At 38.9% G+C, this 17,735-nt stretch overlaps 1 protein-coding gene across 1 annotated transcript in view; it reads right to left on the reverse strand.

Moving 5' to 3' along the window:
* Positions 1-17,735, reverse strand: part of LOC135711270 (uncharacterized) — a 213,065-nt gene that overhangs the window by 64,305 nt on the left and 131,025 nt on the right. The window contains exon 3 of the mRNA XM_065234070.1: positions 263-509. Within this exon, the coding sequence (XP_065090142.1) occupies positions 263-509 (247 nt within the window). The remainder of the gene's footprint in view (positions 1-262; positions 510-17,735) is intronic.

Raw genomic sequence — 17,735 nt, forward strand, 5'->3', positions numbered from 1 at the left:
CATAAATTCCAATCTATTTCTCTGTTTGCCAACAATGTTCATAACTTCGAAGCACTCCAGCGTTTTAGGTTAGTTCCTACCGGTTTGCGGGAACAAACAGAACAATAAATGATGGAACAGAAACGGGAAAAAAAAACTCATTTCCTCTAGGACTCAATAAAACCATAAACAAAAAAATCTACTACAACAAACTGGAAAACAGAATCTGATTGTAAAACATCATTGTTCCGTTCCGTTCGGTTCGCGTTCACGTTCCACTTACTTGATGTAGGGTTGATGCAGCGCCACCAGGCTGGCATGGATCCCCACGCTGACCGCCGCCAGATGAAAGTAGTCGAACAGCACCGGCAGATGGTAGTGCAGTCCCCGGCCCGGGTGAAAGTTGAGCTGCAGCGTCCGTGTCGAAGCCAGGCTCAGCACGTTCCCGGTCGTCTGCTCGCCGAACCACAGCTCCAGATTGAGCGAAAATTCCGCCCGTTCAATGGATTCCTTCAGATGCCGGCTGTCAACTGTTGTGCGTGGAGCGGGGGATGGAGAAGAAAATGAGAGAAAAATGCTGAAATTCTGGGACGGTTCCGTTCTAGAAGTTAGGAATTTTCTTCACACATTGACTGATCTGTGCTGCTGGTGCATAGCATTAGGGGATGAAGACAGAAAATGGGGCGGCCTGGGTAAATTGCAAAATGGATTACATCTTTAAAATTGTATTTAACTGAATTCATGGCATGGGGTAGGAAGAAGAGGGAAGAAACTGGTGAAGGAGTTGGATAGAAATAGTTGAAGAGGGGGAATCAAGATCATAAGTGTATGGAAACATTGCCGCAAACATAGAACCGAAGGAAAAGGGCAAAGGTTAAACCCGTTTTCCTTTGCTTCTATATCTATAACTAGCGACAACACAGCTCATGGGTCACAATCTCCGGAGTAGAGAATCATACATATTGTAGCGTAATAGGTGTTGCGGTTGTGAGGTTAACTTTAAACCCTCTCTCAAATTGTATTCACACACAGCACGTCCGTAGATATAGGTAGCACAAACACGTCAGTCAGTGGTGTTTGCAGTGTGGCATTGGCACGTTTGCCGGATTAGGCGTGTCACGACGAACGGCACAGAGTGGGAGTATGAGAGATGTCGTTACGTAGGAAAATCGATGCCATCCTGAAAATCTACATACGTCTACCCGAACGGTGAAGAAGGTTACTATTTAAATACTTGATGGAGTTAGTAATTAAATGTGTGGTGTTTGCTGGAGTTATAGAGTGGTTTGTAATTATTATTGGTACTCGGCAAGGAACTGATTTTCCGAGTAACATTTGAGCGTGCATTTGAGATGAGTGGGTTTTTTTACTATCGGATAAAATGGGCCGAGGGACTCAGAATTTAATGAAAATTTGCCTACAGGTACACACTTAAAAATTATCGCCTACTTCGATAATGTTTACCGAAATCTCAATAGCTGTTATTTGTGAAATTCAATTCAATTGTTTTAAAGTTACTTTAAAATGAAATCTCCACGTTAAATACAATACTTGATAAAATTAACGAGATTTAACGTATTTTGAAATTATTTTTGAGCAAAATCGGCTTTAGAATGAAGGTCGTATTTCTACCGCACTGTTGAGAATTTTTTTAGTGTGTAGTGGTTAATTTTCCGGAAAATTTTAGTTCATAGAATTTTCCATGGCATCATGCACTTTGAAAATGCATAATGCATGAACCAAGCATCGTAATAAGAACGATGATAAGCAGAGTTACATTTTCCTCGTGCGTGCAAAAATGTGCTGCCGAGACTCTCAACAAACCGTCTCCCGTCGCAACGAAAACAACATGTGGCGAGAGAGAAAGTGACACGCGAGAATAAGATACGAGCGAGAAACAAATGCGACACTCAAAAATCCTGGCGTGCGCGAGGCTCGCGCTGATCTCATGTGCTACGATTAATGCTAGAACATCAGAGCTCTAAGTTCTGGAAGGTGTAGGTAAACGAAATACAGGATGTTGAAACTTGGTTGCTTTGACCGACATTTCATATGCGTTACCACAAACCATTCCTATTTTAGAGGAAAGGTAGCATATATTTGCAGTGCTTGAATTCTTGAAATCCTCTAACAGCCAAAGCCATTGATTTGCCGGTCAATTAGAATATTCTTTGTTTATTTTTTCCGGTTCAACACTTAAATGCACTTGCATGACTAACATCTTTTGAAACGTTATTTTCAAAATATGTAATGGACAAAAATTCTACAAAAAGTGTATCGGTATTGTTTAGTACGGGGATTTGACCGTGGCAAGACGTTCACAAATTTTCAACGTAATTTAACCATTCATCGGCAACATAACTGGTATGCATTGTTAGAAGGGATGTTACGTATGTTGAATAGATTATATCAGAATTCTACGAATGCAGCAAATGTTATGATAAGTCAATTGGTCGAAGAATTTTATGCAGAACATTTTTTTCTTGGCGTATTACCCTTCATTTTCAGAGTCACTAGAAGCACCCAGTTTACAATCGATCAGAAGTACTGACAGTGTGCCTACTACAAACGATGATGAAATCATTCAGCAACTCAAGGAAAAGTTTCTAGAAACTCATGCTAATAATGAGAAGTATCGTATTCTCACGACTTTACCTAGAAGCTGGTCAGCATATAAAATAACGAAATAAATGGTGGATCGGACAAAAACACTAAAGGAGGACAAGGGGATAATGACGACACCAGGAAGAAATCTGAACAGGGCGTCTTTAGCAGAAGAAACTTTATCACTCGTGTGTGATTTCTATACCAGTGACGAAATAAGCCGAGCCTGTCTAGGAAAACGCGACTATGTTATTACAAAAAATGTTGATGGTAAGGTTAATATACAACGAAGGTTAGTATTGTGAAATTTGCAAGAAGCTAAAGAGCTTTATACATGGGCAATTTCTAAAATCGATTCAAAAATGCACTATGGCTTTTTTTCAGACGCATATCATAAAGCGATGGAAAGAAAACTTAAAACTCGTTATAATCGTGTCAAACAAATTTCCGGAACACAGTCGTATCATAGTTTTAGGCCAGAAAATGAAAATTATATTATTGTGAAACGATTCTCGTTCTCGTCTACAAATAAAAAAATAAATAAAAAAATAATGAATTTTATTCCAAACCAGCCATGTGCATTAGACTGATGCAAAATTTGACTTTTTCGCTCCACAGTGCTTAAATGGTTTCAAATCGGGTCCTGATTAGCCTCCCAAAGTTACAACTCATTTGGTTAGAAGCAGACTTCGCACAAGCCATTTGAAGTTTACATGTATATTACTATGGGAAATCTCAACTTTTTGTTCATTGCCTTTTAGTCTTTTTCCATATTGAGCTGCGAAACAGTTCGATAGCCATTCTTATAGAAATTTTATTCAGCTACAACTTTGCTTAAAATCGTTTCTATGTAAAATGAGACAGGAAAAAGTTATTAATTATTTAAGAGATTGGTAAACTTATGACAAGATCAAGCAGCTGCTCTGTAGGCAACACTGTATTTTTCAGTGGCTACTATCATGGTTTTTGTGTCCTATTCAATGCCCCAGAAACACCAATGTTGCCTGCTGAGCAGTTGATTGAGCATGATCATAAGACATCAGCGCATTGAACCATTGATAACTTTCGATCCTTGCATTTAATCAAAAAGTGGTCTTGAGCAAAGTTGTAGCTGGGAAAATTTTCTACAAGTACAGTTGAAAGCTTTTGAAGCAGATCAATATGGTGAATTATTAGATAGACATGAACAAAAATCTTGGTTTTACCATAGTAATTCCCATACAAACTTGAAATGGTTTGTGACATCTCAGTTTCTCACCAAATGGGTTCAAATTTTGAGAGGTTAGTCAGGATCCGATTTGGAATCGTTTAAGTATTGTGGAGCGAAAATTTCAAATTTTGCATCACTCTAATGTGCATAGTTGGAAACCATAAGATTGTCTTATCAAAACATTGATTCTAGTCCAAATATGGACTAGATATGGAGTTCCAAACAGTCCGTGAAAGATGTACTGCTCAAATTTAATATCAATATATTCTATTTGAATTCCTACACAGCAAAAAAATAATTTTGATTCAATTTTCTATGAATGTCATGGTAGTCTAGGATCAGAAATTGAAATAAGTAAGTAATGTAACCATGTTACATTCGATATGTATCAATGGAGACGCAGGGTAATCTAGTCGTATTGGAGTAATGAGCGAAATTTCTAAACATGATAATTTAAAAAAATCGTATAAAAAAAAATGCGATAAAATCGTATAAAAATCGTATCATTGATAAGGAAATTATCCCAGCAATTCATAACAAATGTAATCTGAAAAACGATTTCCATGAATATTTTTAAGGTGGAGATTAAATTGCAATGAAAATCAGAATATAGGGGAAATGGCTCTAATGTTGGCTTATGCATCTAAGATTGGGCTCATCGCTAGATATGTGGTATTTATCAATTTTATCCAATCCGTCGAAACCCGTTAACGTCGCGTACGATCTTACCCGTAATATCGATTGGACAACGTTCAAGAATGTGATAGAAGATGCCCTAACGTCGGTAGAAGGGCTTACACCGTTGGAGGAATATAATTTCCTCTCCAATCTGATCTTGAACAGCGCGCTTCAAGCTCAAACTCGGCCGGTTCCAGGAACGTCTTTCCGTAGGAAACCTCCTTCCCCTTGGTGGGACCAGCAATGCACTGAGGTTTATCGTAAAAAGTCCGACGCGTTTAAGCTTTTCCGGAAACGTGGAACACCCGTACATTTCGAAGCGTGCTCGGCTCTTGAACGCGAACTCAAGAGCCTCATCAAAGCCAAGAAACGCGGATACTGGCGGCAATTCGTGGACGGATTATCGCGCGAAACGTCGATGAATACGCTTTGGAATGCGGCGCGAAGTATGCGTAACCAGTCTTCAAACAACGAGAGTGAGGAGTACTCGGATAGTTGGATTTTCAAGTTTGCGCGAAAACTATGTCCTAATTCTGTGCCGGCACAGATGATTCTTCGCGAAACGACGAATTCGGTAGACGAGATCAGCCAGCCTTTTTCAATGCTGGAGCTCTCACTCGCGCTCCTTTCGTGTCTCGATTCGGCTCCGGGGGCTGATAGAATCAAGTTCAACTTGTTGAAGAACCTCCCAGACGTAGCTAAGAGGCGCATGTTGAACTTGTTTGGTCAGTTCCTGGAGCTTAATATTGTTTCGGATGATTGGAGGCGGGTGAGAGTTATAGCCATTAAAAAGCCCGGAAAACCCACGTCAGATCACAACTCGTATCGTCCCATCGCGATGTTATCGTGCATTCGAAAATTGTTGGAGAAAATGATCCTTTTTCGCCTCGACAAATGGGTTGAGACGAACCACCTACTCTCAGATACTCAATTTGGTTTCCGTAGGGGTAAGGGAACGAACGACTGTCTCGCGTTGCTTTCTTCGGAAATTCAGTTGACTTTTGCTAAAAAAAGAGCAAATGGCTTCTGTCTTCTTGGATATTAAGGGGGCTTTTGATTCAGAATCGGTTGAAGTCCTTTCAGACAAACTCCACGCTTGTGGCCTTTCTCCATTAATTAATAACTTTTTGTACAATTTGCTGTCAGAGAAACAAATGAGCTTTTCTCATGGAAACTCTACAGCTTCTCGATTTAGCTACATCCAAGGGCTCATGTTTAAGCCCCCTTTTGTATAATTTCTACGTCAGAGAAATTGACAATTGTCTAAGTGACAACTGCACGTTGAGACAACTTGCAGATGACGGCGTAGTGTCTATACCAAGCAACCATTTTTGTTTTGACAATTGAAGTTCTATAGCAGTTGATATAACCAAATTATAAAACCTTCACTGACGACCACATTGATTTAACAACCTCCTGAGAACCGCTATACAGCTATGCCATGGCCCAGTTTTGATGCATTCGTTAAAACTTGATATGCGAACTACCTTTGGAACATAGGTTTTATGTCAGTTTTATCACACTCTATACGTGGATGTTAAAAATGAAAACATAAAACCTCCTCCAGGTCAGAAAGTTTCAACAACCTTTTGATGACTACCATAAAACTATATTGCAACCGCATAAATCGCTCCTGAAGAAGTTGATAAAATATGATACGCAAAACATGTTGACAACCTTGAAGGTTTTAAGTTGGGGTTTTTGGATGATAGTTAATATTGGGAATTATTTTATTGTGGTTTTATTCTTTCGATGTTTGATGTGAAATCATAATCCTTGTCAGTTTGTAATAATAGCTGATGTAGTTGTATATTGAAAATAAAACGACTTTATCACAACTTTGAACCAATCTGTATATGCTTCAGAGCATGCCGTGCAATATTTATGGTGATTATTATACAATAGGAGCATACATTTAGTTCGCCATATGGGGATATTTTTAATTTGTCTGCATTAGCACCATGCATTAAAGAGTCATTAAAAGATTATCTATTTAGTACAAAACTGTTACTACTGTTGAGCAATAACCATTCACATAGATGTTTGAAAGTGTTTTATCGCCTATCAATTAAGCGTAATTATTCATACTGTGTGAAATTTGTTCATACGGCGACATTTTTTCGTTATAACTTGCTACTCATTAAAAATACCTCAATATAACATATTCTCCTAGATTGGAATTCTATAGCATGACATAAACCTAATGGTTGTATCTAAGCATTTCGAAGTCCGAATTGAGAACGTTAAGTTATATTTAAGCTTATATAGTTATACTAGCTCGCTGGTTTTATTCGGTACAGCGAATCAAAACAAAACAAAAACCATGGCAACCTGTCAAAAAGTCAACATTCCAAGCGTTCCTTCTATTTTCTCTTGTAATCAAGATGTAAGAAATGCTTACTGGATCTAGAGTCGGTGTATAATGAGTCACGCCAAGAGAAAAACAGTTGAACTCGCATCACGGTTTTCGAAAGATTTCCTTTCTTTTCACTTTGCAACAGAGGACTTCTACATCAACTTCAAATGACTTCCAGTGAGAAAAAAATATAGCGGCTTTAGTAAATCATTATATCAGTGATTTTGTCAAATTATCTTAACCAAAAATAGTAGAAATTCTCATAAGTGATCATTACCAAATGTATCCCATGACAATTTATTGCTCACTGCGTGTTTATGATCATTTCTTCGATTATATTTTATATTTTATTGCAATACCTTTCGTGGATCTTTCATAGCATCGTAATGTTTGTGTACTTTGCGCGATAGGTAGCCGGTTTGACAGTTCAATAGGTAGACTTGGCTTCACTCTTGGCGTGACTCATTATACACCGACTCTAACTGGATCTACTAAAAGCTTTCACAATACAAGGTGTAAAGCCGTGATGGAAATACTAGTCATCTCCAACCGGATTTAGAGAAACTGTCTGCGTTGTTTTAAGAAGGGTTCGTGGATCTGTCGGAAGTGTATTGGAAAGCCGCTTATTCAATATTTTTAAAAGCTCATTCATCGCACTGTGCACTGTTGAAATTATGAATCCACTGGTGATTGCAAACTTTGAGGAGCTTCTTGAGCTAAACCCTCAAACTCGTTTTATGTCATTGTACTACGTGTACATAACACAGGATGTCAGCCCTTCCCAGCATAATCCCTATCGTGTTTGCTTCTCCGACTTCGGCATTTCTGTTCATTTTGATTTATCCATGACGCAAGAGATTCGTGGAATCCCAGAGCATCATCGTTCCATGATTGCTCCGTCAATTTTCGCTGCAAAGTTTGGCCAAGTTGATTCCGCAAGATCATTCTTCACAGATGGATCATTAATAGAGGCGTCCGCTGGTTTTGGTATTTATAACGCATTTCATAGCGCCTCTTGAATGCTTCAAGCTCCCTGTTCCGTATATATTGCTGAGCTGGCGGCTATATACTATACGCTAGAAACGATCGCCTCACTTGCACCAGATCATTATTTTATTTTTACGGATAGTCTCAGTTCTGTCGAGGCTATTCGCTCCATGAGGCCGGTAAAGCACTCCTCGTATTTTCTCATGAAAATACGAGAGCTTTTAAGTGCTTTATCTTTAAGATCTTTTGTCATCACCTTTGCATGGGTCCCTTCTCATTGCTCGATTCCGGGCAATGAGAAGGCGGACTCGCTTGCAAAGGTGGGCGCTATGGAAGGCGATATTAACGATCGATAAATCTCCTACGACGTATTTTTCTTCATTTATCGTCAACAGTCACTCGCCAGCTGGCAAAATAAATGGAGTGAAGGGAGTTTGGGACGATGGTTATATTCAATCATCCCTAAGGTGTCGAAGTGTCCTTGGTTCAAAGGTTTGGAGGTGGGTCGAGACTTCATTCGTGTGATGTCTCGCCTCATGTCCAATCACTATTCGCTAAGCGCTCACTTGTTCCGTGTTGGGCTGGGGGACAGTAATCTCTGTGAATGTGGACAAGGTTACCAGGACGCAGATCACATTATTTGGTCATGTGCTGAGCACCGTGGAGTCAGATCCGAGTTGTACGATTCCCTTCGGGCTCGACAACCGAATGTCCCAGTTCGGGATATTTTGGCTAGACGCGATCTGGAGTTTATGCAACTCATATATGTTTTCTTTAACCCTCCGTTACTCGCGCTGTTGTACTTTGTACAACACACATGAGTTTTCCATTGCCATTTAGTTGCTAGGTTACCAATCGATCTGAAACCAACGAGTATTCCTCAAAAAACTTGTTTTGATCTAAACAAGCTAAACTTTGAGTGCAGTAAAGACCTAAAAAATGCGGATGACAGGGAAAATGTAAATGGAAATCGCGTAAACTGTGACCATACTACGTGGGATTTGACTTAATAGATTACAACATGGAATATATCGAAATCCTGACCAGATAGAAAGTTACTGTCTCCGACAAAGTTATTCAGGAGCTTATACTCTTGTCGCTGGTGGACAGTAGTTTAGAATTTGCTCACTACGCAGCGCTAGTATACATGTGAAATTTTCTCATGTGATTAATCTCGAGATCCTGACCAGATAGAAAGTTACTGTCTTTCACAAAGTTTTTCAGGAGGTCAAAACCTATTGCTTTGTGCTCAATAGTTCAGAATTTGCTCATCACGCGACGCTAGTATACACGTGAAATTCTCATATAAAATATCTCGAGTTCCCAACCAAATAGAAAGGTCAACCAGGAGGTCAAGGCTTTTTCGCAGGTGGACAGTTGTTCAGAGTTTTCTCACTTCGCAGTGCTACTATACATGTGAAACTCTTGCATTTAAAATATCCTGACCAGATAGAAAGTAAATGTATTCGGCAAAGTTTTTCAAGAAGTCAAGATCTTTTTGTTGGGTGACAATAGCTCAAAATTTTCTCACTATGCGGCGCTAGTATATACGTGCCTTTCTCGCATATTCAATAGCTCGAGATCTTGATCAGCTAGAAAGTTGCTGTTTAGGTGGTCAAGACTTTTCGGCTGGTAAACAGTAGTTAAGAATTTTCTCACCCCGTGGCGTTAGTATACATATACACTTCTCGCATAGACTATATCTCGAGATCTTGATCAGCTATAAAGTTACTATCTGCGACAAAGTTGTTTAGGGGGTCAAGGTCTTTTGGCTGGTGGACAGTAGTTCAGAATTTTCTCACTTCATGGTGCTAGTATACATGTGAATTACTCGCATATAAAATATCTCAAGTTCTTGACCAGATAGAAAATTACTGCCGTCGGCAAAGTTGTTCAGGATATCACAATATTTTTGCTCGTGGAAAGTTGTTCAAAATTTTCTCACTACGTAGCGCTAGTGAAATGTGAAATTTTCGCCTGTGATATATCTCGAGATCCTGACCAGATAGAAAGTTACTGTCCAGAACAAAGTTGTTCAGGAGGTTAAAGCCTATTTTTTGGTGCACAATGTTTCAGAATTTTCTCACTACGCGGCGCTAGTATATACGAGAAATTTTCACGTATAAATGGTATGAATGGTATAGCATAAGGGTTCTACTACTACTTTTGATTTATTTATTTGTTCAAGTCAATTATGAGAAAATTGAACCTTTGGTATACAAAATTTGAAAATGATATTGAGTTATTTTCCTCTTCGTATTTCCATTCAAAATCTTTCAAATGTAATAAAAAGAACGAAAATTTGACGTTTTTAGGGGGTGTCCTTAAACTTATGATCGGGAGTGTACGGTTTTATAAATTTCTCCATTCAACTGAGCAAAAGTGCCTCACTCTCTGAGTTAGTCTCGTTATCCGTGCATACGTAAATACAGGGATTTTTTTTTGTTCTAGACCCTTCGATAATACATTTTGAAATTAGCCTAAAATGAGGGAAACTCTTAACATTCATTTGGTGGAAGTTTCATCGATATTGATCTTTTAAGATAATGTTTTCCATCTGAGATACGTGTTACCACTAATTTACCAGAGGTATACAAGTGGAACGATGCACCCAAATTTATGTATCCACAAATCTGCATGAAAATATTCACCAGTAAAAGAAATCCAGAATATATTTGTCTTATTCCACTTAGACTGATGATAATTGTATTTTTTATTTTATGATATTTGATATGCGAAAATTGCCCGCCAAGTTTTGAGAAATTTCTGAACTACTATTCATCAGCCAAAAGATCTTTATCTCCTTAACAGCTTTGCCAAATACTGTAAATTTCTAGCTATTCAGGATCTCAAGATATTATATATGCGAAGATTTCACGTATATCCTAGCGCCGCGTAGTGAGAAAATTCTGTACTGTCGACCAACGAAAAAGTTTTGATCTCCTGGACAACTTTGCCAATGACAGTTTAGCAGGTCTCGAAATATATCTAATGCGAGAATTGCACGTGTATACAAGCGCACTGATGTGAAAAAAAAAAATTGAATTTCTGTCCACCAGTCAAAAGGCCTTCCTTTGGTTTGTTTTTTCCGTCGATCTTGTTTTCCGTGCTGAGCACCAATGCTACCGACGTGCCAGGAAGGCAGCTCCCACACCTGGACCCTACCTATCGGCCCATCAACTCATGAACCGGGGACCAACGGCTTTACTTCCCATCCGAAGGAAGGCGTGATGAGAGATGTTATGCCTCAGAACATCCCGGCGGCACCGACTGGGATTGAACCCAGGCCTGCTGGGGTGAGAGGTAATCACGCTTACCACTACACCACCGGCGCCGTTTAGCCAAAAGGCCTTGGCTCCCTGAACAACTTTGCCCAAGACAGTAAAATTCTATTTGGTCAGGATATCGTGATATTTTATATGTGTAAATTTCACGTGTGTACTAGCGCCGCTAAGGAAATTCTCAACTATTTTACACCAAGCAATAGGCTTTGACCTCCTGAACAACTTTGTCGAAGAGAGTAACTTTCTATTTCGAATCAAACCACATGCGAGAATTTCACGTGTATTCTAGCGCTACGCCCTAAGAAAATTTTGACCTACTGTCCACTAGCAAAATCTATCTGATCAGAATATCGAGATATTTTACATGCAAGAATTTCGCGTGTATACTAACACCACGTGGGGTGAAAATTCTGAACTATTGTACACCAAGCAATAGGCATTGACCTCATGAACAACTTTTTCGAAGACAGTAATTTTCTACCTGTTCTGGATCTCGAGCTATAGCATACGCGAGAATTGTACACGTTTACTAGCGCCACGTGGTGAGAAAATTCTGGGCTACTGTCCACCAGCCAAAAAGTCTTGACCCCCTGAACAAGTTTGCCCAAAACAGTAACTTTCTATCTGCTCAGGATCTCGAGCTTTTGTATATGCAAGAATTGCACGTATATACTAGCCCAACGTAGTGAGAATTTTCTTAACTACTCCACCAACGAAAAGATCTTGTCTTCCTGAAAATCTTTGCCGAAGACAGTAACTTTCTATCTGGTCAGAATCTCGAGAGATTTTATATGACAATTTCACGTGTATACTAGCGCCGCGTATTGAGAAAACTTTGAACTATTGTGCACCAAGAAATATGCTTTGATCTCATCAACAACTTTGCCGAAGACAGTAACTTTCTATCTGGTCATGATCTCGAGATATATCACATGCGATAATTTCACATGTATTCTAGCGCTACGTAGTGAGAAAATTCTGAACTACTCTCCACCAGCAAAAAGGTTATGATCTCTAGAACAACTTTGCCGACGACAGTAACTTTCTACCTGGTCAGGATCTCGAGATTTTCCATGTTGTAACCAATTAAGTCAAATCCCACGTAGTACGGACACTGTTTACGCGGTTTCCATTCACATTTTCTCTATTATCCGCATTTTTTTTTGGGGTTAACTGTGATAAAAGTTTAACTTGTTTAGTTAAAAATAAGTTTTTTAAGGAATACCCGTTGGTTTAATATCGATTCGTAGCTCGGCTGCAAAATGGCAACGGAAAACTCACACTGTTGTACAAAGTACAACGCGCGAGTACTCGTGTTACAAAAGCTGGCGCGAGTAACGAAGGGTTAAGAATATTAACCATAGATTGTAAGTTTGATTAACCTTGTGTTTAGTTTGTATTGTGTGTGTGTGTGTGTGTGTGTGTGTGTGTGTGTGTGTGTGTGTGTGTGTGTGTGTGTGTGTGTGTGTGTGTGTGTGTGTGTGTGTGTGTGTTTTTTTTTTGTATATTTGTTTTTGTAATAATTGTATAATTACAGAGTTGATATAACGTCGATAGGATTAAGTATATGTTTTAGAAATAGTGAAATTTTTGAATCATAAATCATATTCCAAATCTCCTTTTTCCTATACCGATCCAAACAATTGTCATCCACTAACCTCGAGAAGACCTCGAGTAATCGGTCAAATCCTTTAATTTTTGATTTAAGACATTTATAATGTATACAGAAAATAATAACTTGGCTCTGTAAAGTTTATTCGATTGAGCCTGTACAAATAAAGTAATTAAAAAAAATAATAAATTTATCTATGCCTCTACCTCGTAAGAAGACATCAAAACGTACAACTTTCGCATAGATCTCGCTTTGTGATATGATGCAGTCTCATCCAAAACAGCATTTTACCTCCATTTGTATTTTGTTACCCATTTTTGATGGATTATTCCATTAATTTTAAACTTAATCATTTTCAAGTTTCCACAAAGAATTATTGATACGATATGATGGAAAATCCGGTAAATCGTTCATCCATCCCTCATTTTCAACGCTACTACTGAGGAAAATTTAGTTGAGTTTAATCAGGGTGTAATGTCAAACTTACTCCAAAGTTCAAAACACCATCTACTGTTACTCGCAACATCCGCCCGTGGATCGGGTAGTGAATGAAGGATAAGTTTTGGAGCATCTTTTGATTTTCTAAGAAACATTTCTACAACACAAATTTTGACGAGTTCTTCCGGTGCCCTTTGTTTGTTTGTGATTCAGCAATATTACGATTCAAAAAAAAAAAACAACCTGGAAACTTATCACACCGTAAAGCTCAAAGTTGAAACCCGAGTGAGTGGAGGCGGGCGTCGGTTATCGATCGTCGTTAAGACGAAGAACAAATACCCACCTCAGTCGTTATCACACCGGTAGTTCGTTTCTCGTATGAATGGAATCGTAGGTGCTCCTTTGCAATCAATGCGGCCTAATGCGTAGGACCTCCTCCCCACGTCAGGATCATTCGTCCAAATCGGATGGGAAATTTACATACACATCCAAAGGGAGCCAATAACTCACCACGCTGTGTGCCGTTTTACCCTCTGAACTGATTTATATTTCAGCAACCGAAAAACGACAGACGGATGGTGACTCCCGTGCGATGTTCTCCTCGCTTGGACTTGGGATGGTTACGGGTTTCTGCAGGGGCCAAGGGGCAATACGTTGAATCGTTTACGCCCGGGTAACGGGAGCTGATTTATGATGTTGACAATTTTACGGCAAATTTAACCAGGGAAATTTAAATTGATATGTGTCCTTCGACTAGAATATTAGAGGTTAATTTGAAATTTGGGAGATCAACATTCGGTAGTGGTTTTAAGTTCGTTAACGAACGCAAAATGCCACTTATCCGATGTTTTGATCGATTTAACAACAAAGATCTCAGAAGATAGATTAAAACAATTAACGGTGTAAAACTCTTATCACGACTATCTCAATTCATCGATGGCTGCTTGTGTCCTTGCACTTTCCTAAGGAACCATTCATTTAGCGTTCTTACTACGAACAAAGTTGTTTATAGCCCTGTGGAAAGCCATCTATAACCGCAACTATACCACGTCTTATCCGGGTTCGTATTTTTTTTTTACGCTGAGAATAAGAAGGAAGTGCTATTCACACATAATACTTCGTTAGATTGCTTCATGGTGGGTATAATCGCGTCAGTCGCTCGCTGCTCAATACCGAGGTGGTCTGCATGTAGCTACTAGGACTGGGAGAAGCGCTTTCATGAGTGCCATTAGACGCCAATTGCAGCGAGTGCTTTTTAATAGCACTTGGTCGCTACTTCAACAATATCGGGAAAGCATTGTGTGTGTACGGGCTGTGCCTGCGACGACGCGAATATGGGGACTTCCTTTGCTGAATGAAATGATGGAAGATTGTGTTCTCCTGTGTAACATATTGGTTCACCAGTTTGCTCGTCGGATAATGGGGGATTTCGGTGAATATGGAGGGCATGAGCAAGCTCCAATGTTGCTCGTGCTCGAGATAGAACGGATGTTTGGAGTGTTGTTTGCGATCGAACTAAGATAAATGTTTCCTGGCCGTAATATGTGAGTCGTAAGACATCTCGAGTCTGGATGGGGATGAGAAGGGTTCAGATAGCTGAGAATTGTTTTTCGTTCCATTTTACCAGTGTTTTAGGTTGGCTAGATATTGGGAGCTTGGAACATCGTTTTTGCGGTGTGATGTTTCTGCAAGTTTGAATTCAACTCGGAGGCACATTTGAAACGGTAGAAGATAGCAGAAATCAAGAAAAGCGCAGTGAAAAACAAACATTTACTAGAGCTGCCTTGCATCCACGAGGACCTCTGGTTGAAGTGTTGAACCGGAACGTGCATGACTATGTGAGGACAGTGCTTTGATGCCAGGTTTTGCTTCCATACCTGACGGTGCACGGGATCTACAAACTCTGGAATATATGTTTGCTTTCATGTTGTGAAGATTCTACACATAAAAGGCAAGCATCAGGGAACTACAAATTCAGCATATTTTATTCACGGGTACAGTCCAGGGGTGTCACGATAGGTGGAGCTTAAATTGAGCTTTTTGATTTTTTATTAATTTCTGTGTAAAAACATTTATGTCGAGTGATTCATGACATTGCTGTTTGCAAGAAGTTGGAAGGAACGTGGCTATTAACACCAAAAATCCTATTTATTGAAAACCATTTCTTCCCAAAAGGTTATAATCATGGGTGTTGCTTATAGGGATGCCAGTGGACCAGGCCACCTTTAGGATTCTGAATGACTCTTCAAGTTTTCAAGAGAAAAAAAAATCTCGCTGTATGATTGCATACTTTTTAATAGGGAAAATGTTGGTTTCGGCAATACCTTAACCTATTATTGTCAGGGGGTAAACACAGTCCTAGAGCACTCAAATTTGGCCAATAGATGCTCTGAAACACAATGTATCCACATGCCAAAATTGAGCTCTCAACGACGTTGTTTAGCCCCTGACGATAATAGGTTAAGGTATTGCCGAAGCCAACATTTCCCCTATCTAAGACCAAAGTATCAGGGAATTAAAATACAGAGAGCAAGCAACAATATAAACAAAATACTTACGACGATTTATTAAATATAATAAAGTTCAAAAAAATAATTACGGCGGTAGTCACGGCAGTTGCTCTACTACATAGCTTGTCGCAACGGTCCCCAGTGACTTCAAGGCGCTAAAACGTGTGTTTTATTAATTACGTGAAAACGGAATAATTTAGACATACAGTGTCTTTGGAGCAGTTTGTGTTCATAATTAGCTCGTTCTTTTAAACCTACTTTTTTCATGATTAATCCTCTTAGCAATTAGATAGGTAATCCTTTTTTAGTAGAATGGTATCTTGAATAAAGTTTTAGATAATAATATCATTAGCATTTTTGTAACTTATTAGACATTAGGTTTTCGACTTCTAAAAATCAATATCTTTTCTGGAAATGATTTCCCGACATTTTTTTGTATATGTAAGACGAGTTCAGGGTCATTTTGTGCCATTTTCTGAATAAAGTGCGGTTTGAATTCATAATGTATGAATCCGCACCATTGGACAACGATCATGGTTGGATTTGGTGAGTTTGTTCTAGTTGAAGAACGTTCTTATATATTTGTTATCATTGTTTTTGATTTTTGAGTTTTTAGATTGGGTTTTCGCTGATCGTAGTGTGTGATTGGGATTGGTGTTTCATTGTTTCAGCTTTTGTTAAAGCTAGATCTACTGAATTAAATTATTAAGGTTTATTTTTAGCTCTTCGATGATGGAACATCTTCAGATTCACTTTTTTCAGCCTTCATTCAGGTTGAGTTTAATGATTAACATTTATTTTCAGTCCTTCGATGATGGACAATCTTTTTCTTATACCATCACGTCAAATTCAGGCAAAATTTGGCAAACCTAACTAATTGCATTTGAAAGAAGAACAAAAATGATACTTAACCCATATCAAATCATTAGTTTTCCATAGTTTTCTCCACCCATACACACATTGTAAAATTATAATAAAATGAATTGGAAACCAGCCGACGCCGGTGGTGTAGTGGTAAGCGTGACTGCTTTCTCACCCCAATGGGTCTGGGTTCAATCCCAGTCGAGGTCGGTGGGATTTTTCTGAGGCATAAAAATCTCTGGTCACGTCTTCCTTCGGAAGGGAAGTAAAGCCGTTGGTCCCGGCCCATGTATGTTGTTGAATGGGTGCGATATCCTACGCAGGTGTGGAAGCTGCCTTCCTGCACATTCGATTGCCGTCAATGGATGGCAATCGATGTCCGTCGGTGATTGGCACTAGATTGCGGAACAGAGACCGACGTTAAATAAAGGAAAGAATTGGAAACCGAAAGAAAATATTCAAATGTTAATACGAATATCCCACATTGCTCAAAAACACCCATATTTGAGACTTAGATTGAACAAACCATACAAAACATCTTTATGGCAGACTGCGTATTAATTCACATTGTGTACAGAAAGTTATAAATCATTTAATATTCTGCATTTAATTGCCCCCAAAATTTCAAGCTCGCTGGTCTCATATACGCCTGTAGGTATACGTAAAGCACTTGGGCAAATGGTTCATAAATTTTACACAGTAGTCGCATTAATTTGCTGACTTCGATAAAGTTGTTCCTTATGATTTGTCCAACTAAAAAAACCTCAAATAGGCAATATACATAGAACAATGTGAAAGAATTTGACTTGCGTTTTTTTTTGTTTCCCTTATAATTTCCGTATAGTTTCACAATAAGCATATCAGTGGAAAAAAACTATTGAAAACTAATTTTATTATATTATCAATCCTTTAAATTTGTCGGACCTCTTAACGGAAACCCTTTATGAAGAGTTTTGAGTGGGTTGGTGGTATTTCCTTTAAATTCCGTTATAATTGCTTACCTTTTGACAGATACGCGTATTTCGTCTACTACTTGCAGGCTTCATCAGTGCCAAGTACGAGTTATATACTAATCAATAGGTACTAAAATTCAGCAGGTATCCACTGCCATGTCACAATTTACCTTACCAACAGGTAGAGGCATGCTACGATGTTTGGTTTTAGGCAGCATGTTAAAGAGTCTCGATGAGGATAAAACGTTGAAATAGTGCAAGGC

This window comes from Ochlerotatus camptorhynchus, unplaced genomic scaffold (genome assembly GCF_037179485.1).
Source record: "Ochlerotatus camptorhynchus isolate MF236.1 unplaced genomic scaffold, CSIRO-AGI_Acam_v1.1 ptg000429l, whole genome shotgun sequence".
Taxonomy (NCBI): domain Eukaryota; kingdom Metazoa; phylum Arthropoda; class Insecta; order Diptera; family Culicidae; genus Ochlerotatus; species Ochlerotatus camptorhynchus.